The 20,509-nt window shown below is 42.5% G+C and overlaps 1 protein-coding gene across 2 annotated transcripts in view; it reads right to left on the reverse strand.

The window, feature by feature from the left end:
- Positions 1-20,509, reverse strand: part of LOC122070379 (probable acetyl-CoA acetyltransferase, cytosolic 2) — a 39,770-nt gene that overhangs the window by 8,123 nt on the left and 11,138 nt on the right. For both annotated transcript variants that reach the window (XM_042634524.1, XM_042634525.1), the window contains exons 3-10: positions 15,545-15,610; positions 15,077-15,175; positions 14,678-14,851; positions 14,479-14,584; positions 13,592-13,730; positions 12,927-13,004; positions 12,779-12,844; positions 11,150-11,235 (exon numbers count right to left, since the gene is read on the reverse strand). In XM_042634524.1, the coding sequence (XP_042490458.1) occupies positions 11,150-11,235; positions 12,779-12,844; positions 12,927-13,004; positions 13,592-13,730; positions 14,479-14,584; positions 14,678-14,851; positions 15,077-15,175; positions 15,545-15,590 (794 nt within the window). In that variant the 5' untranslated portion in view covers positions 15,591-15,610. The remainder of the gene's footprint in view (positions 1-11,149; positions 11,236-12,778; positions 12,845-12,926; positions 13,005-13,591; positions 13,731-14,478; positions 14,585-14,677; positions 14,852-15,076; positions 15,176-15,544; positions 15,611-20,509) is intronic.

Below are 20,509 nucleotides of genomic sequence, written 5' to 3' on the forward strand. Positions count from 1 at the left end.
ACAATATAGTGGTTATGATGATATGGCCCGACACTCATTTTAGTACTAAGAGTCTAGTTCTCTAGGATGAGTCTAATATATCTACATGTGTTATGTAATATGTATTGTATGACCTTATGTTGTTATGTGTCTTGTCTTATGTCAGTTCAAATTTTCAATGCATATGAATGTGACTCATCAGTCATCAATGTTAATTGTTAAGCAATTGTAATTATCTATGAGGTCTTTTAAAATCTTATGATTATATTGCTTCAGGTGTTTACTATGGAATGTGGATTGTGGAATAGCACATACAACATACTAGCCTAGGGTCCAAAGAGTTTGAGACTACTAACATAGAGTACAAAGTCAAAGTACCGTTTTAGGTTTGAATTTTAAAAAAGCTGATGTTTCCACTATGTTTAGAAGGCCCAAAATAGGGTAAATGGAAAGATTCAAGGGGCTACAAAGATCATATAGCCACCAAGTTGACAGGGAAAAAAATACATGATCTCTATGAGATCTCGCAGATCTCGTTTTTTTGGATCAGCGAGATGGGGCGTGAGAATCTCGAATTTGACCCATGGCCAATTTCACAGATATCCCAATGTTAAGAATTTCCAGAACTGCTGGCACCAACCCATCGACCACAAAAACTTTCACCCTAAAGTTTTACATGTGCAAGACTTCAAAATGATCATGAAATCTCAGTTTGCATCACTAACAAAGTGCTTTCTCAAATGAAGGTAAGTAGGGGTGAAACAGGGTTGGGTTGGGTTGGGTCGGGTTGGGTTGGGTTGGGCCGGGTTTCTTAAAACCCTAACCCAACCCTAGGTCCTCAAAATTCTACCCAAGCACAACCCAACACTGCCGGGTTCATACCAACCCTAACCCGCCCTAATTGACCCTGTCAGGGTCGGGTTGGGCCAGGTTTTACTCCTTAAAAATTTCTCTGCTCCTGAGTCCTGTAGGAACTTGCAAATCTAGTATTTATCTCTTCATTTCTCACCAGAAACCCTAGCAATCAATCATTCTCTCCCGTCATGCTTCCTTTCTCTTCGATGGTTTCGAACCAGATTCGGTTCTTGCTTCAGAGCTTGAACGACTCCAACTCCGATTCGATCGTTCGCGAGCTATGCCAGGTATGCTTAAGCTTCTGTATCTCTTTTCTCCAACTTTACCCCTTTGTCTACTCCCGATACTGCTTATTTCTTGGTTATTGTAGATTCTCTCTCACGTATCGTCTTGATTAGATACCTGAACTATATATGTCATTTGATGTTTTCTGTTATTAAGATTCCCACCACCACCACTTAGTGTTAATCATTTCTATTTGTCTACTAACTTCTGTAAAAATGAAGGTCGGATTATATGGAACAGTTTAGCATAGAAATTACTATTCTCTATACGTCTCAGTTTCGTTGTCATTCTTCCATAAAATTACTGTCTTAACGATTCTGCAAGATCTGTGATCGATACCTAATCTGGTCTTCATCCCCTAAAGTGCATTCATTTGTAATTTTAGATGAATTGAGACAGGGATTGGAACTGATCCGGCACATTACAACAGCAGACAGTCTTTTTTTTTTCTTAATAGAAACAGAAGCCCTAAACTGCAAGGTTAACTTCGGGCCGGGTCTAGAACTCAACCCGAGCCTGACCCAGGGTTGCGTTTTTTCAACCCTAACCCGCCCTCAGGGTCAAAAAACTTGGCCCAAGCCTTGTTCTGGCTCAAAGCGGGTTAGGGCGGGTTTGGGTTGTCAATCCGAAACTTTCACCTCTAAAGGTAAGTAAAGATCATTGAGATACATCATAAAACGGTTTTTTTTTTTGTGAATTAATAAATGCATTAAAAGAAGGGGGAGGGAGAATATATCCCCTAAGGAGATTACAAACCCTATAAGGGTAACCAAAGTTCAAAAAAGACAGCATCCAAGGCCTAGTAGGCTTGAGGAGTAGAAGACATGTCATGTGTGCTATGTCCATTACAACACAAAGTCCACATGGGCTTAAACTAAAAAGAGCCAAGAAGCCCAACAACTTAAAATTCTAAAGCCCAAATGGGCTGAACAAGAACCTAGAAGCCCAAAGAAGGAGGTGCAAATAAGGAAATTTCGGTAGGATTCCACCAGACCTTACCATCGTATTTCATCACTTCAACTTCCAAGCAGCCAAAACATGAATTGGAGTTCCAAAGAAAAAGGTAGGCAATGCGGCGGGGCGCGGGCATTGCAAAGGGCCACAGCCAAGCAAGAAGTTGGCCTCGTGGAAGAGACAGCCGCAAAGACAAGGCACCGGCCTTGTGGAGGCATCGGCGAGGCGGCTGTCGGTCAAGCATAGCTGGCAGCCTTGCTGATGCAGCAGCACTCCGATGGATCGACCCAAACCCGCTCCAAAACCCAGACCAAGACCTAGATCCAATTTGGGTTCCAAGTTACTAATTTGGGTTTAAGATTAATAGAATATTCTAGGATTTTATTTTATTTGAGAATATTTGTTATCTTTTATTTTAGGTTATTTTGGGGTAGCTATTAGGTAAGTAGAAATTTTCAAATTTAGTTTTATTGTGTTTCTATTTTATTAGACTTTAATTTAGGAAGCAATTAAGATTTTCTATTTCAGTCTTAAAAGAGTTTTATTTTAATTTAATATAAGTAAGGCATGTAACCCAAGGATTAATTAGTTGGTTAATGAAGAATTGAGCTGTGAAAACCCACGCTGCGTGGCTGTCTTCCCTCCCCCCCCCACACTTTCTTCTTCTTCTCTGTGCGATCACCCTCCTTGAACTTTCTTCTTCTTTCCTTTTCCCCTTCCTAATAGTCTCTCTGACCATGGTCTTCTCTTCTTCTCTCTCTCACTTTGTTTCTTCCATTCTCTTTCTTCAACCTTATTGTCTAGTGTTCTTTCCATACCCTGTTCTGAGCGATATTACCAGATCCAATATAAAGCTTTGTTGAAACATTATTTCCAACAGATTGACCCCGAGATTTGGACCGAAGGAAGCTTGGCTCTAGACAATTCAAACCCTTGCGCCCTCAGGCCGAAACCCTTCCCTGTGGTGAGGAACAAGGGCTGCAGCAGGGCTGAAATCCCAACTAACGCCAGATTTGCTTCAGCATCAACTTGGTCGAGTAATACTTGGAGTTTGGAGATGTGTTCAGTTGATCTCAAGAGACCTGGAGATTACGAAACTTTACCCCAGATATCAGATCAGAGGAACCCTTGCTTGCTGAGATTTTCCCCTTAGAACCAGCACCTCTGAGTTCTGTCCAGAGGTTGACGACAACCCCAAAACAGAATCATGGGTTGTTTACCCTATTTAATAATTTAACCCCTTTTTCCTCTATTGCCCTTCCCTTTACCTAGTTATTACCTAAGTTTCAGCTAACCCATCTTTCCAAGAATACCCCTCCCTCACCTCACGTTCTCCATTCACTTGTTTTCCATTTATTAGCTTGGTTTCCAACAAGTACAATTCTGCCACTCTTCGTGAGGAACACCAAATTAATTTCCAGAATCGAGTTCTCTTTGGAATTAATTTCAGATCTGTCCCCATTCAGCTATTTTTACTCTAATAGGGTTTTAAAGTGTGCCTAAAAGTACAATATTGCCACTGGTTTGCTTAAATCCTCAAGTGGGCCCACAGCCAACCAGGTTCGAATCTTTGGGGCCCACCGGCCCCGCATTACTTGCGGGTTGCAAGCCTTGCAAGGAGCTTTCCAAGAAGTCGCCAGTGAAGCAAACGATTCGATCAGGAAGGAAATAACAAAAGATGTTTGATCCGCCAAGGATCCAAAAGAGAGCATGGCTAGGCCAAGGGCACAAGGGCACACCCTAACTATGCAGCGACTCCAGGATGAGTGGCTACAGGCCCAGAGAGCATCGGCGGGGGGAGGAGCCAATGAATCAATCTGGGAGTAGGTCGGAGCAGCAATGGCATGCGACATAGCCATACCCGATCAGAGCAGCAGCTCAAGGATGAGCAGTTATAGGCCCAGAGAACAAAGGAGCCAACGAGTCAATCAGGGAGGATCCCCGCAAGACCATCACCAAATCTGAGTCAAGACGGGAGAGGAAGGACTGGGGAGACAGCAAGGGGTGGATCACGACCCCCTGGACTTGTGAGACCGAAAAAGAAAAATTGAGAGGAAGAGGATGAAGAACAGAAGAAAGAAGAGCAGTGGATGAGAGGGAGAGGGAGAGGGAGAGAAAGAGAGAAGAAGAAGGAAGGAGGAGGGGGGAGCAGCCCGGCCAAGCGGAGGCCACTTTATGGTTCTCTTGGAGTTCTAGCGACTTGAGTGTTTCTCTCTCTATCTTTTTCGCTCAGTGGTTAATGGCGAAAACTGAACTCCTTTCTTTACTTAGCCAGTAGGAAAAATATTTTCTCTTACCGAAAAAAAAGGGCCAAAAAAATTGTAAAAATAAGGTCCAAAGAGAATTATGCTTGAGCAGGCCAGAGTGAATCCAGTCCACCCAAATACTATTGTGATTAGACACAATTTTCCAGATAAGCTTAAGGACACCAACTGTATTGGCATCCTTAATCCACCTTATCCCCAAACCTCCTTCAGATTTGGGAAGGCAAACCTTTTCCCAGCTAAGAGGTCTGAGGAATCTGGAAGAATCTGTACCTTTCCAAAGGAAGGAGCAGAGAAGACCTTCAAAGGATTTGATCACTGAAGTTGAGAGGATGAAGGTCCCAGACCAATAAAGGTATAGAGACTGAAGGACCAATCTAATTAAGGTGAGACTGCCCGTGAAAGAGAGAAGCTTGCCTTTCCAAAGTTGCAGCTTCTTCCAGAGGAGGTCAAGCAAGGGGGTGCAGTGATGGGCAGAAAGACTGGTAGAAATGAGGGGGAGACCCAGGTATTTAACAGGAAGGGAGCCCAAAGAGATACCCGAAATGCCGAAAAGGGAGATCTTGGCCTCAAGGGAAATACCAGAGAGAAAGATGTTGGACTTAAGGAGGTTGATTTTGAGGCCCCGAAAGAGCTACAAAAGAATGGAGGGAAGACATGATGGTGGTGATGGAGATGGGGTCAGCCTTGGAGAAAATCATAATCTCGTCGGCGAAAGCCAAATGGGAGAGACGAAGGGATTTGCCCTTAGGGATAGGGGAGATGAGGTGAATGTCAGTGGCGGATTGGATAGAGCAGGAGAGGACTTCAAGGGAGAGGGGGAAGAGGAGAGGGGACAGGGGGCATCCCTGCCTAATACCACGGCCAGAGAGAAACCCACCGGGCTGCCATTCAGAAGGACCAAGAAGCTGGGGGAGGAAATACAAGTGCGGATCCAATGGACAAAGGAAGCAAGGAAAGACATGTGGAGCAGGACATTAGAGATGAAATCCCAGCTTAAAGTGTCAAAAGCTTTATGGATATCAATCTTGAAGAGGGCAGCCAGGGAATGATTCTTACGGTCGAAGCCGCGAACAATCTCATGGCAGAGCATAATATTGTCAGCAATGCTCCTACCTGCAATAAAGGCTGATTGATTGGGACTGACAAGAGAGTCAATGACCTTCTGGATCCTATTGGCTAGGATTTTGGCTATGAATTTGTATATGAGATTTCAGAGGGAAATGGGTCTAAAGTCATGCATGGAGACTGCTCCTTCTATCTTGGGGATAAGGCAAAGGAAGGTATTATTGAGCCCTTAGATTTGATTAGGGTTGAGGAAGAAGCTTCTCACCGCCCGGATGAGGCCATCCCAAATGATGTTCCAGCAGGAGGAGAAGAATCCCATGCTGAACCCATCAGGGCCCGGGGTTTTGTTGGCTTTATGTGAGAAGATGGCCGAAAGGATTTCATCATCATTAGGGATGGATTGAAGGAAGGGGAGGAGGTCCTTGGCGACGAATTTGTTTAGAAGGTTGGGAGGGATTGGGGGGAGGGGTGGGAAGGGAATTGAAGATTCTTTGGAAATGGGAGATAGCCTCGGATTTAATGAGGTCGGGGGAGAAGAGATCATTTCTGAAGGAAGAAATGAGCATGGGGATGGAGTTGGCATTGTTTCTGTCTTTGAGGGAGCGGTGGAAATAGGACGAATTGGAATCTCCAAGCTCAAGCCATTTGATACGGGCTTTCTAGCGGAGAAAGCTCTCCCCTTGCTCAAGAAGCCGAGAAAGATCAGAAGCGGCCGCTTTTTCTTCCTCAGCCAGGGCAGGGTTAAGAATATCGAGTTGAAGCCTTGATTGGACGGAGAGAAGTCTATCACGACCTATGGAAACATTAGAGGAGATGTTCCCAAAGGTGGAGGCATTCCAGATCTTGAGAGTGGCTGACATTCTTAAGCTTTTTGGCAAAAGCAAGAAGGGGTGAGAGGGATCGGGGAATGGGGATGTTCCAAGCACAGTGGACAAGATGATGGAAGTCCGAGTGAGATATCCACATATCGAAGAATTTAAAAGGTTTAGGCCAGAACGATCTAAAAGGGAGGAAATGGAGGGAAATGGGGCTATGGTCAGAAATCCCAGGGAGATTAAAGCAGGCATGGGAGGAAGGTAAGGAGACCATCCAGGATTCATTGACAAGGGCTCTGTCAAGTTTACAAGCCACACGCTAGGAACCGGATCTTCTGTTATGCCAGGTGTATTTAGCACCCGACCATCTGAGGTTCGTGAGATTGAGGTCATCAATGCAATCATTGAAGGAAGCAACAGCCAGAGGATCAATGGGGTTTCCCCCATGCTTTTCATGACTGAAGCGGATAACATTGAAGTCCACAATCCCCCAAGGCCGGGGTATAGGGGTTAAGGCGAGGAGATCAAACCAAAGGGGAAGCCTAAGAGCATCTCATATTGTGGGCATATACAACAGAAAGGAAGCAAATGAAGGGGCCAGAGTGATGAGAAATGGAGATATGCATGAGTTGGGAAGAAGAGGAGAGGTAGGAAATGTTTAGGGAGGAAGGGTCCCAAAGGATCCAAATCCTACCATTGGGGCTGTGGAGATGATTGGACTCGAAGGACCAGTGGGGGGCAATAGAGGAAGCAATACAAAAGGCGTTGGCTTCAAGAACACAAGTTTCTAAAAGACAACAAAGGTTGGACCGGGAAGAGCGAATACAAGAACGGATTTCAGCCTGTTTAGCTGAGGAGTTAAGGCCACGGACATTCCAGATTGTCCACGGAATCATTTGGAACAAGAGGTGGAGGGCAACGAACGCTTGGTGGAGTAGCGGGGGGTATTAAATGTGGGGCGACGGCTGTATCCTAGGACAGGGGAGACTTTGGAGGTGGTAGAAGCTTTTTTGGCAAGTTTCTTATGGGTGGCAAGGAGGATGGAGGCTAGGGTAGGGGAATTGGGAGTTAGAGTCGGCAGGGGATCAACGGTGAACTAAGCAAGGAGCTCATCAAAAGAATCAGCCAAGGGGGTTGAGCAAGTTACAAGCGACCGTAGGGAACCAGGGCTGGTACAGTTTCCTTCAGTGTGAAGATCATTGAAGTGGTGCAGCAGTCCATCAGAGGGAGTGTCGATGTCAACATGGCTTCCAGAGCATACATTCTGATCGTATCTATGATTCAAGGGGATGTCAGCAATGGCAAAGGGGCTCCAACCTAGTTACAAAACTGAAGCAGGGTCAACTGAGTTGGAGTCGTGATCAGGAGGACCCTCCAAAGGCATACGAAAATTGCTGGAGGAGAGGCGGCCTTCCAAGGCCGGAAGAGGTTCATCTGAGAGATCATGGTCAGGTGGACCAACCAATAACAGACGGAGGTTGGAGGAGAGGCGGCGGCCTTCCAAAGCCAGCGAAGTGATGAAATTAATGATGGAGGCTGGGGCGGCGGATGCAACGGCGGCAGGAACAGCTACGGCAGGGGCAGCGACGGCAAGGGCAATGATGGCAAACGAAGTGATGAAATTAGTGATGGAAGCTAGAGCGGCGGATGCAACAGCGGCAGGAACAACGATGGCAGGGGCAATGATGGCAGGAGAGATGGCAGGGGCAAGGGTAGCAACAGCAAGAATGACGGATGATGCGGCAGCATAGGGGGAGACACCAGAAGGAGCTCAAGGACGGCCAGCGATTGAGGGCGTAGGAATGACGACGGCAAAAGACTTTAACGGAGGTAGCGGGGGCTGCGAAGGGAGCAACCCACAAGCGATAGGGTGCGAAACAGAGGGGTGCGTCGGGCAAGGGAGAAAGGGCTGTCGGGTCATGAGAAGGAGATGGGTCGCAGGTGGATAAGTTGGGTGGGTTAGGCTGGGTATTGGTTAAGGATGGATGGTGGAATGGGTGGGTCGGATCAGAGGATGAGTAAAGGTTCCCAGGATAGAGCGGGTGGTCTATAAAATTTTGAAAAGGTGTTTAGCAATTGAACCGGTAGAAATTGGTTCAAAGGCCAAAACGGCGGTTCAGGGTTGGCCGAGCTAGGATCGGAAGGCTAAGAGGGTATCGAAAGGTAGGTCTAGGTTCAGTAGGGAAAATCCTCGAAGGAGACGCGACAGAAAGTAATGGGAGAAGAGGAGGAAGGGGGAATATGGGGAAGGAGGTCAAGGGATCAGGGGGAGCAGGTAACACAACCTGACAATCAAAGGGAGGAGACATCGAAATGGAAACATTGAGGCTCGGATCTTGGGAGATATCGGCAGGCAGATCCCTAAGAAAGGAAATCTCCACTGGCCCAGGCTTTGACAGAGCGAGGATCAAGAAACTATTAGATCCAATAGGCAAAGCCAGAGGCGAAGGACCATCGGTCGCAGGAGCCACGGGCATCACCAGTGGCGAAGAAACATGCGAAGGAGTAGCAACTTGAGCAAGGGTCTCCAGAGGAAGAGCGAGATGACCTTTTCTATTATTTTTTCTTTTCTTATTTCTTCTGGAGATATGGTCCTAGAAAGGAACAGCTCCGGAGGCATCATTGGAAGGAATGCCCAGTTCGGAGTGCTCCTGATCGCCGAGTGAAATAGGGACGGTTGGATTCTTTGCACAGATACTGGTCTAATGTCTAAAGCATTTGCAGATTGAACAGATTGGAGGCATCCAATAGTATAGGATTTCTCGGGCGAACGAGTGGCCTTCACCATCAGTGATTGTAACCGAATGAGGAAGAGGATGGTCGGCTTTGATTTCAATACAAATCCTACCGAAGGAGAGTCGATCCATCAACTTAGTTCGTTCGTCGGAGTGAAGAGGTTTGCCTATGAGGGATCCCACCAAACTTAGACCTTTCACACGCCAAAAGTGGAGGGGCAGTTTAGGAAGATTCACCCAAAGCGGAATGGACGATGGTTCTGGTTTGCAGAGGGAGGAATGCTCATTCCAATTCCTAAGGAAGATAGGTTTCTTTCCTACAAACCACGGCCCTCTATCAATGACGATGGCTTTGTCAACAATAGCATCAAACTTGAAAATGAAAGTGCCATTATCCAGCATGTAAGTTTCAAGGTGGCATTTGGGCTTCCATTGGTTCTGCAGAGAAGCTTTCACCACTGAGAATAGAGGTCTGCTGCCCAGAAAGGATCCTAACACACAATTTTTCCATTTTGATATCTCAACATCCAGAAAACCAGGTAGGCAGAGGCCAACCGGTGAGGAATTGAGGATGGTAGGGGGGAGAAAGTAGAGGTTATGTCCAACAGAAGGAGTGACGGCGAAGGTGGTGGAGGAGGCGGCAGCGTAGGTGGTGGAGGGGGTGGGTTGTGCAGAGGATGAAGCTACAGAACACCAGGTACGAGGAGGGAGGTTTGTGTTTGCAGAGGGATCAGAGGAGGTGAAGTGGTTTTGGATGAGGCCAGGTTGGGGGCTGTCAGGTTGGAGGGGCGATTCCGGCGGTAGGGGAGGCTCAACGAGGGCAGGAGCTGCCGGAGAGGATAGGAACATGGGAGAGTCAGGCCGGAGGGGACATTCAACTTCACTATCAATTTGACTTTAGTATGGTTGTCTGTTCTATTCTCAGGCTTTCACAACTTAATTCATTATTCATTGTACATCTATTTTTTATTCTCAATCCCCATAAATAGGCAAACCAGAAAAATATTCCAATTCAGATAATCAAAGAGTTGCTTCTAAATAGTGTGCTCTCACTTCAAGCACAACTTTTGTAGTGCAGAAATTCCTCGGTGGTTTAACCTAAGGGTGTTAATCAGTTCGGTTTCGGTTTAAACGGTGCGGATCAGTTCGGTTCACATTTATTTGACTACAACCATAACCGCACCATTTACTAAACGGTTTCAATTTCCACGGTTTCTAAACGGTGTCAGTTTCACGGTTTTAAACGGTTTCGGTTTTGGTTTATTCCATACGGTTTGTAAAACGGTTCACAATCGGTTTGTTATAACTTGCAACCATCTCTAAATTGAAGATCATAAGCTTATCAAAAAATAATTGGCAACCACAAATAAGAGATTCTATATTAACGATGGTATGTCTTAATTTTATAATCTAGTGTTATTTCTTTGCATGGCCATTCTCAAACATTTAGAACTAATATCAAACAACATCCAAATCCAGCCTTCTACAGCATAAAATATTAAAATGACAGGTGGTTCAGCCAAAACACCCCATCTATGATAACATGATAACATAATAACATAGTAACATATATGGATTACAAGTTCATGATCTAAAGCCTAAACTTGAACTGAATTGCAATAGATCATACCAAAGCAGAATGGGCACTTAATTTAATTGTTAATTGTTATACGGATTACTGCCACTTCTTTATTTAATTGTTATACGGACTAATCGGATCGGTTTAAACGGTTTTAAATGGTTCGGTTTAAACGGTTTCAATTCGGTTTGAAACCAACGGGTTTCACAGTTAAAACCGACCCGACCCGTTTAGCTAATCGGCCTAAAACTTGAAACCATAACCGCACCATTTACTAAACGATTTTGCGGTTTTGGTGTAAACGGATCGGTTCGGTTTCGATAAACAGTTTCGGTTACAAATTCACATCCTTAGTTTAACCATTGCGGCCAGATGCATGCTATTTTCAATCATTGACCTATGCATAGTTTAGGTTTGGTCCCTAGTATGACCTCAGATAGACCTTTTTGGAGTGCAAAAATACATGTACCTGACCCCATTTAGGTTTTTCCGATCCCATTTAGTTAGGATAAGGCTGAGTTGTTGTTGTTGTTGTTGGAAGTCAAGTATGCTCAAAGATTGACAAAATAATTCAGCAGAAAGAACAGGAAAAAGTAAAAGAAGAATTCAATAGACCTTATACTAGAAGCATTGCCAGCAGTAACGGTGCCTCCATCCTCCTTGAAACTTGGTCTGAGCTTCCCCAGTTTAACAGGATCAAACTGGAAGGATACAAGGGCACTAGATCAGATCTATTAATAGAGAAGCCGGCACAAATAAAGCAAAACCACTAAATTCCATACATATATGTGCTTGCTTATATTTCAAATGTTACATAAGCATACAGGAACAATATAGAAAATAAGGAAACAAACTGAGACAACTATGCTCTCTTAATTATTGGAATCTTTTAATTTGGTTATATACATCCAGAATGATCTATGTAGTTTCCTGGCTGACAAAGTGCTATTTTACTTGGGAAGGTGGAAGTACAAGATCAAATATATTTCGATCTGGTATGTAACAATGGCAAGAGGAAGCAACTATGAGTAGTATAAATGTTAGTGTAACAAATCTGAACCTATCAAACCAGAACCTATAGAGGTAGAAGAAGAGAACAGAGAGAAAGAGAGAGGGATGATGGAGAAGTTGCTGAACTCACGGTAGATTCAAACTGTATGTCTATCATGGGTTGTTCCTCTTATTTATAACAATCTGTATAACCTACAATCACAATCAAAATAGGAAACCTAGTCTACTTAGTCTAACCTAGTGACACAACCAACTCCTACTAACAATAAAACGTAAAACATAACAGGAAACCACAATGGGGACACTCCCCCTATCGGTTGGTACATATCTTAACAGTTAGGATGAAAGATAATGAAAAACAGAGAAGCATTAGAAGTAAAAGGAAAGAATCAAAATCAAATTAATTCACCCAAAAAAAAAAAAAAAAAACGTAAAAGTGAACCCAATTGCTCCTTGTCCCCAGACAAAATAAATCAACATTGATTGAAAATAAAATCGTCTTCTCTTTTTGCAACGTTGATTAAAACTTACATTCATATCTCAATCACCTTATCTTTTTGAAACATTGATTGGAGGAAAATTTGGTACAGAAAAGACAACAGGTTAAACTATCCAGGAAATGTGATAATACCTTCCTAGAGTAAACTACTTCTGCATGATCTGATGCAAGAACTTAAAGCTACGACTGTATACACTCTAATGCTGTGTTTGGTTTCTTTCCCTCACAATGCAGGAAAAGAATTTCAGGACAAAAAATGGGACATATGATCATTTTGATTGCATAAGTGGAAGAAAACATGGAGAAAAAATAACTGCTTTTAGCAAAGATAATCCCTAGTTTTGAGTCTCACCCATTTCACGCAAAGACAAAGAAAAGAATACTGAGAGAAAACTAGTTATACCTGACTTCTCTCTCACTCTCACAAGGTGGGGAATAACTAACTAGAATTCTTGGACAACCAAACAACAATGATGGATTTTGTCATATAATTTCTTGATTTTCTCAGTGCAACCAAACAGGTAGTTAAAGGAATTTTTTTTATTTCCATTTCCCCATCCATTATTTTTCTTTTCCTTTTCTTCATCCAAGAAAGCAACTGAACACAGCCTAAAAGGTAAGGATACAAAACAACATAATTAGCATAATCTATGTTCAGAGAAGGAGAGAAAAATCCCCATACATTTACTCTAAAAATATAATTTCATGAGAATAAATTCTCTTTATGGTTCTACCTTTCCTAGACCTTCATCCATATTAACAATAATGAAAGGTTTTCCCCTCCCTGCAGAAACTTCAACCTGCATTGTCATCATCATGGTAAATATTTACAATTAACTACAAACACAAAAAAATTACTTCAATTTTGCATAGGAAACCAACCGGGACTATTTCCCATGATAATGCCCCACTATTTTGAGCAGCAATACCACGCTCAAAGCTCTGAATAGCATATAGATCCTGCATCATCAGATACTAGGTACTGAATCAAAAGGCATCAAGGCAAGACAACAACATAATTAATATACAAAGGTTCCTACAGCCCCGCAAAAAAAAAAGAAGAAGAAAAAAAGGAAGCAAATTGATGAAGTCAAAAGGATAAATCAATTAGTAGTTAAAAATAAGGGGTGAAACAAAATAACAAAAAACAGCACCGTATTTTTATGGGGTTGGGGTGTTGAGAGAAAAAAAAAAAAGGCCGTACCTAGTGCACAAGGCTCCCACCACTACGGGGTCTGGGCAGGGTCATAATGTACGCAACCTTACCCCAGCTTCGCAGAGAGGCTGTTTCCTGACACCACAGTGGCGGGAGCCTTGATATTTGACATATTATGCATGGTCGGACAACAGATTCCGTGACCACTGAAAGCAATAAGCAATGGACAAAAAAAGTGACAAAAGAAAAAAAAGAAAAGAAGCAAAGAGAAAAAGCTCCATGAACATAGCGACAGAAACCAGAAAATTTCTCTTAAAAACTTGAGATTTGACCCAATTGGCTGAGGTCTCAAAGAAAATTTTCATCTGCATACATAGCATTAGATAAGTACCTGCTCATTTCTAGTTATAGTATGCTGATCTGCACATATTTCTGCACAGACACCCATTCCAAAATCATTATATACATCCCATAGACCATCTTTAAGCATCCCATCAACAATAGTATCATGACCCAGTCGGGACCCCTTCCTGTTGATATACAAAGGCTTAGAGAATGTTACAATAATCATTGATTTCTATTTATCAACTTCATTAACACTATTTTGTAATTTTTTTTTTTTTTTTTTTTTTGGGGGGGGGGGGGTTGGGGTGGTGGAATTGTGTTGTAAGTTAAGACTACATATATAATTAGCAAGTCAGCAGTCCCACACAAATTGATTCAGTCTACTTCGGTACGAAGTTTCAAAAATGACCACGGCATAAACACAACTAAAAGTGCTCAACCCAGTGGACCTAAACATCATGCTGAAAAGGAAGCAAAGAACTTTCAATTCAGTTCAGCTTCAACAAAGAAAGTCTCATTGCTACTATTCTCCTTTCAACCACTTGAAGAAATTAAATGAAGGGAGACGAAGGAAATCATCTGGTTCCAAGTAATAAGTCATAACTTTCATTTTCACTTTCATCTTGAGCATGATATCTGGCTTAAGTTTAGATTGCATCAAGAAAAACTGCTTATTAAAATCCTATTAGATACATCATTATTTAGATAATCCACGTCTATACTTCTTCACAATCACTGAATCACAAGCTGCTGGAATGTGATACTTCAGTTACTATACCATCTTGTTTATCACATCTTATCCATTTCCCCCAACCTCCCTTCAAAACCCACATTTTAATTCACCAACACAAACCTTGAAAAAAATTCAGAGGAAAAGGAGAACGCAAGATGAAAATACAATGGATCAGTTATAAACTACAAAATGGCACAAACCTTGACTCTGCTAAATATTTAGGAGCATTAGACATGCTTTCCATGCCACCAGCCACAACAACATCATTGATACCCAACTGGATGCTCTGTGCTGCAAGCATTGTAGCTGAGATGCCAACAAAAAAAAAATCCATGTTTTTCATCGTTGCATTGTCTTCTTAAGAGGAAACACTGCTTTCTAGGGATATGGAGATCTCACCCTTCATCCCTGAGGAGCAGACCTTGTTAATAGTGGTGCAGATGACTGACTTAAGCAAACCTGCCCCTAATGCAGCTTGTCTGGCAGGAGCCTGTCCTAAATTTGCACTAAGAACATTTCCAAAGAAAACCTCTTGGACTAGTGATGGGTCAACATTTGCCCTCTTAAGAGCACCTACAAATTGAAAAGACCATGTCATTTCAAAAACCACAAACTATTCCCCTAAAAGAACACAAATCACTACGCATTAGACCAATCCGACAGAATATGAGATAAAAATAAAAAATAAAAAATATTACGAACACAAATACCTTGCCTATCTAACATAATTATGAACTTAAATATATCAGCAGAGGCAACTGACCGATGTACCGTCAACAGGATAGATTGTAAACTTACATTCAATGGCTATAGATCCAAGTTTGGTGGCTGATAGAGATGAAAGGGAACCAAGAAATCCACCCATTGGCGTACGTGCAACACCAACAACACAAACATCTGTCCCAAATAATCCAAGAACACAAGGCACAAGAAAAATCTTATAGGATAGTACATGAGCGAATAAAACTAAATTATGAAATCAAATGGCTTGTCCCCCTATCACCATATATACAATAACAACAAAGCCTTATCCCAACTAAATGGGGTCGGCCTCCCTATCACTGCCTATAATTCAAGTCAAACAGCCCAAAACCAATTATTAAACCACCAAGCCTGAAATTATCTAAAAGAGATGTTGTCAAAAGCAAAAACAATGCACTAAACCAAGAAATGGAAGAATTCATTGTTGCCTCCTTTGCACATCATATTCAGAAGAGCATTCAGTGCCCCCACCCCCAAAAAAAAAAAATTAGTAATAAAAGACACCTTGAGGCTTTATTGTTTTGGAATCAACTGCTGCTTCTGGAGCCATGGAATGATCGGAGCTGAAATCTGCACAGTATGAATCCAGCCTATTAGATCCCGAATCCCGATTAGAACCAACAGAAGAAAAACATAAATGACTGACTTAAGAAATAGGACAGGTATCCAAAATCAACGTTGCCAGAAGCAATTACAGCACTTTGGCTACTATCCTTCACACGACACTCTAGTTAGCTCTCAGACTAGGAGAAAATGTAATCCATGTCATCATCCAGTAATGGGTTAATTTCAATCTAAATTCACTTGGTCATTCGTCAATGTAATGCTTTGCTAATTAATTGAAAAGTCTATTTAATGTCAAGCTGATACAGATAACAGATGTAACCAACCCCAATAACACAATAACAAAAACTCCAAACAAACGACCTAAACTTAGGATCAGACCTAATAATGAACAGAAACTGAAACAATACTTGAAAACTAGGTCAACAAGAGAAAACGTGTAACTAACTTAACCTTGTCCCAGAAAGGGCTGAAATTAGGAAGGTAGGCAGTACGATGTCCAATAAAACCCCATAATAGCTGACTGAACTAATGGCAGAATACTGAGATACGTTTCTTCTTAAAACTAGGGCAGAATTAGGGCTTAAACTGGAGCTTTTTAATAACACCAATCACAGGTCTCTGCTGGCCTTGATCTCCTGGTCGAGTGTCCTATCTGGGGTGCCAAATAAAACCTCCAAAGATGACCTGAAGCTAGTCAAGGATAATAACCCTTCCCACCCTACATGGTAGTAAACTTGTTGTAGAGGACATCTTAAATTTCGTTGTCCATAGGGGTTACAAATTGAAGGAGTTGTAGTGCATGCTCAGTATTCATCTCATCGATATGGTGTCCCACGCAAAGAGTGAAGTCAACCAGAAAACGTTGCTAATCTTCATGTCCGGTGGCAACTCTAACATGTATGCATTTGGACCAATGCACTTCAGCACTTCGTATAGTCCCATCTTCCGAGGGTGTAACTTGTGGTTGGTACCTGGAGGGAAATGTTCAGGAGTGATTCAAACCATTACCATATCAACTGGTTGAAAATCCACGTAACAACGATACTGATTTGCAGTAGCGTGATAGCCATCATTACGAAATGTAATCCATGTCATTATCCATTAATGGGTTAATTTCAATCTAAATTCACTTGGTCATTCGTCAATGTAATGCTTCGCTAATTAATTGAAAAGTCTATTTAATGTCAAGCTGATACAGATGTAACCAACCCCAATAACACAATAACAAAAAGTCCAAACAAACCACCTACACTTAGGATCAGACCTAATAATGAACGGAAGCTGAAACAATACTTGAAAATTAGGTCAACAAGAGAAACGTGTAACTAACTAAACCTGACCCAGAAAGGGCTGAAATTAGGAAGGAAGGTAGGATGATGTCAATAAAACCGCATAATAGCTGCCTGAACTGATGGCAGAATACTGAGATATGTTTCTTCTTAAAACTAGGGCAGAATTAGGGCTTAAACTGGAGATTTTTAATAACACCAATCACAGACCTCTGCTGGCCTTGATCTCCTGGTCGAGTGTCCTATCTGGGGCATAGTTGTCAAGGCGACGACTAGGCGTCTAGGCTGTTTGCCTGGGGCCTAGACGACAATCGCCTTATTGCACTGCATGCCGCCTTGTGTTTTGACACTTATTTATGCCAAATATCATTTAAGTAAATGCTTCATTTACTTAAGATATTATTCATAAATAAGAAAATACCCCCCTATTTGAATCCAATAAAAATAGTTTAAAAATCAAATTCCAGAAAGATAAAAAGTCAACCCCCCCCCAGTCCAAGAAGAAAAACTGAATTTTGGTTATAGGGGTGATTTTCAACTTTCAAATGCTGGAGTTTTTCTCAATTATGAAAATTTTATAAATTCTATCATATTAAAACATTGCTAAAAACCAAAAGTCCGGTAAAATAATTTTTTGTTTTGAAATCCATAAAATTATTTTCATTCAGGCGATTTTAACAGCATTCGAGCACTTAAAAATAAGTTTGACCGGAGCATAACTTTGTCATTACAACTCAGATTTAAGTAATCTTAGACTTGCTGGAAAGTTGGTTTTATATTATAACTGATACAAAAAGTCTAATGTAAAAATAATATCATTTGACCAGTCAAACTTATTATAGAACCAGAGCAATTCTCAAAATTTTGATTTTTTATAACTTAATATGACTTAATGTTAATTTTTTATGATTTAATATGGCTAAATGTTGATTTTTAATGACTTGATGTTGTTTAATCTTGATTTTTTATGATAAAAGGTATATATAGCTTCCTAAATAATGTTAGAAAATAGGGAAAATAAAAAATAACAATTGGTCGCCTTGTTCTCCTCAAGGCGTGCGCCTTCTCGCCTAAGCACTTAGACAACCCTCCACCGCCTTGGTTCTCCTTGGTGCCGTGACAACTATGATCTGGGGTGCCAAACAAAACCTCCAAAGATGACTTGGAGCAAGTCAAGGATAATAATCCCTCCCACCCTACATGGTAGTAAACTTGTTGTCCAGGACATCTTAAATTTCATTGTCCATAAGAGTTACAAATTGAAGTTGTAGTGTATGCTCGGTATTCATCTCATCGATACGATGTCCCACGTAAAGAGTGAAGTCAACCACATCGAAAACGTTGCTAATCTTCATGTTCGGTGGCAACTCTAACATGTATGCATTTGGACCAATGCACTTCAGCACTTTGTATAATCCCATCTTCTGAGGATGTAACTTGTGGTTGGTACCTGGAAGAAAATGTTCGGGAGTGATTCGAACCATTACCATATCACCTGGTTGAAAATCCACGTAACAACGATACTGATTTGCAGTAGCTTGATAGCCTTCATTGCTAATGGCAATACACTTTCGAACATCTGTATGAACCACCGTAATGTGCCGTGAGACTCATCCGCTTGGAACTTGTGCATAAGGGGGTAATGGAACCAAGTCCACAGGTCTTCGTGGTTGAAGACCAAACACTCTCAAAAGGAGTACATCCGGTGGTGTGGTTGACGTAACTATTATATGAAAACTTAGCAATATCAAGAATTGAAGGCCATGTCCTCTCGTGATCACGAACAAGATATTGAAGAAAGTTACCCACGGTTCGATTCACCACTTCCGTCTGACCCTATTTGGGGATAAAATGTCATGGAGAACTTCAACTTAAAATTTGTCTTCATCCATAGAGTCTTCCAGAAGTAGATAACAAGCTTCACATCACGATTGCAAACTATGGATTCTGGAAATCAGTGGATACGTACAACCTCCTTGAAGAAGATCTTGGCAATATGACTCGCATCAAATGTCTTCCAAAGAGGTACAAAATGAGCCATTTTAGAGAACTTGTCCACCACCACAAATATGGAGTCGGTGCCACTCACATGTCGATGGTAAACCAAGGACGAAGTCCATACTAATATGCTACCAAGGTGCATGAGTAAAATGCATATTACTAATAAAGGTAATAGTTGCTATGGTCCTTGGTTTTAATTCCATTTCTGCACCCACCTTTTGCATTATGGACAATTTGCTATTCTAGGATGTATGCACCTTAGGTTGATTAACGAAGCTTAAGAGGAGAGGCCCAGGATCTTAGTGGTGCCTGCATTTTTTCGATTTCCCTCACTTTACCCCTCCCTCCCAATGACCAGACCGCCATGCCCTCCTCTTCTTTGGCATCCTCTACCGCCGGCCGCGCTAGCCTCCCCGCTTCCCCACTCCTCCCTCCCTCCTTTGCTCCTCCTGATGACACTGAATCTATCCCCTCCTCTTCCCAGCCTTCAGTCCTTCCCCTCAACCCCTCTCTGCCTCCCTCCTCCCCACCCTTCCCCAGGCCCCCCTCTTCCTTCCCTAAACCTTAGGTCTCCATTGCTCGTTCCTCTCCCTCCCCATCCAGAGTTGGCCTTCCTCTAGTGGTCGTACCTCCATCCATCATTGACAACAAGAAAGTAGGTATCTATTCCTCAGGTCTCCTCGAACCAGACACTGAAAAATGGAAGCTATGTATTATGGGTCATTTTATGGGTAGCAGGCCCCCCCTTCAACATTGTTCAAGCTTCCCTTTCGAAGTATGGCGGCTCCTTGGTCATATGCAAACCTTTATGCTAAACAATGGCATATTCCTATTCAACTTCTCTTATGATACTGATATGTTGCGTGCCCTTAAAGATGGTCCTTGGTGGGTAGGAAATAAATTAGTCTTCCTCAGGAAATGGGATCCTTTCACAAATCTAAGCAAAGTCGACTTCAAATATGCCCCCATTGGTATCACCCTACCTAACTTAACCCATGCACTATTGGGGTGAAAAGGGTCTGAGTATCGTCTATTCAGTTATTGGGAAAACCTCTTTTCTCCGACCACCAACCAAAGCTGATGGACAGGTTGGGCTTTGCCAGGATCTGTGTCAACTTATCTGCTGAAGAACACCCATCCTCAATCACAATAATCTAAGAAAACGGATTCTCGTTCATCGAACCAGTGCACTATGATTGGCTGCTGCCCTATTGGACTTCCTACAAGTCTTTTGGCCACCACTCTAGGGCCAACGCTCCTGCTTCTGCTCCTGCTAGTTCAACGGACCCCCCAGAGGAAACCACCTTTGAAGATCCCATACCTGCGAAATCTGGTCAACCAGAAAAAAAAAGGCACCACCTTCGCCGAAGCCGCAGCCCGTGCCTCTCCCAGGCTCCTCTGATCATGCACCTGCTTTTGCATCTACCAACGAACCACTGCTTGGTCCTGTGGTCCTTCTTCCCCAAACTAAATGTCTGGACGAGTTCTCCATCCCCAGCTCTCTGGGTGCCTCTGCCTCTGACACTGAAGCTTCCACGTCATCGGGTTCATCTGACTCCAATGTTGACCCATCATCCCCTTGAGACTCCGATTCCTAGTCAGACTGCTGCTC

The sequence above is a fragment of the Macadamia integrifolia genome, unplaced genomic scaffold (assembly GCF_013358625.1).
Source record: "Macadamia integrifolia cultivar HAES 741 unplaced genomic scaffold, SCU_Mint_v3 scaffold90, whole genome shotgun sequence".
Classification (NCBI taxonomy): domain Eukaryota; kingdom Viridiplantae; phylum Streptophyta; class Magnoliopsida; order Proteales; family Proteaceae; genus Macadamia; species Macadamia integrifolia.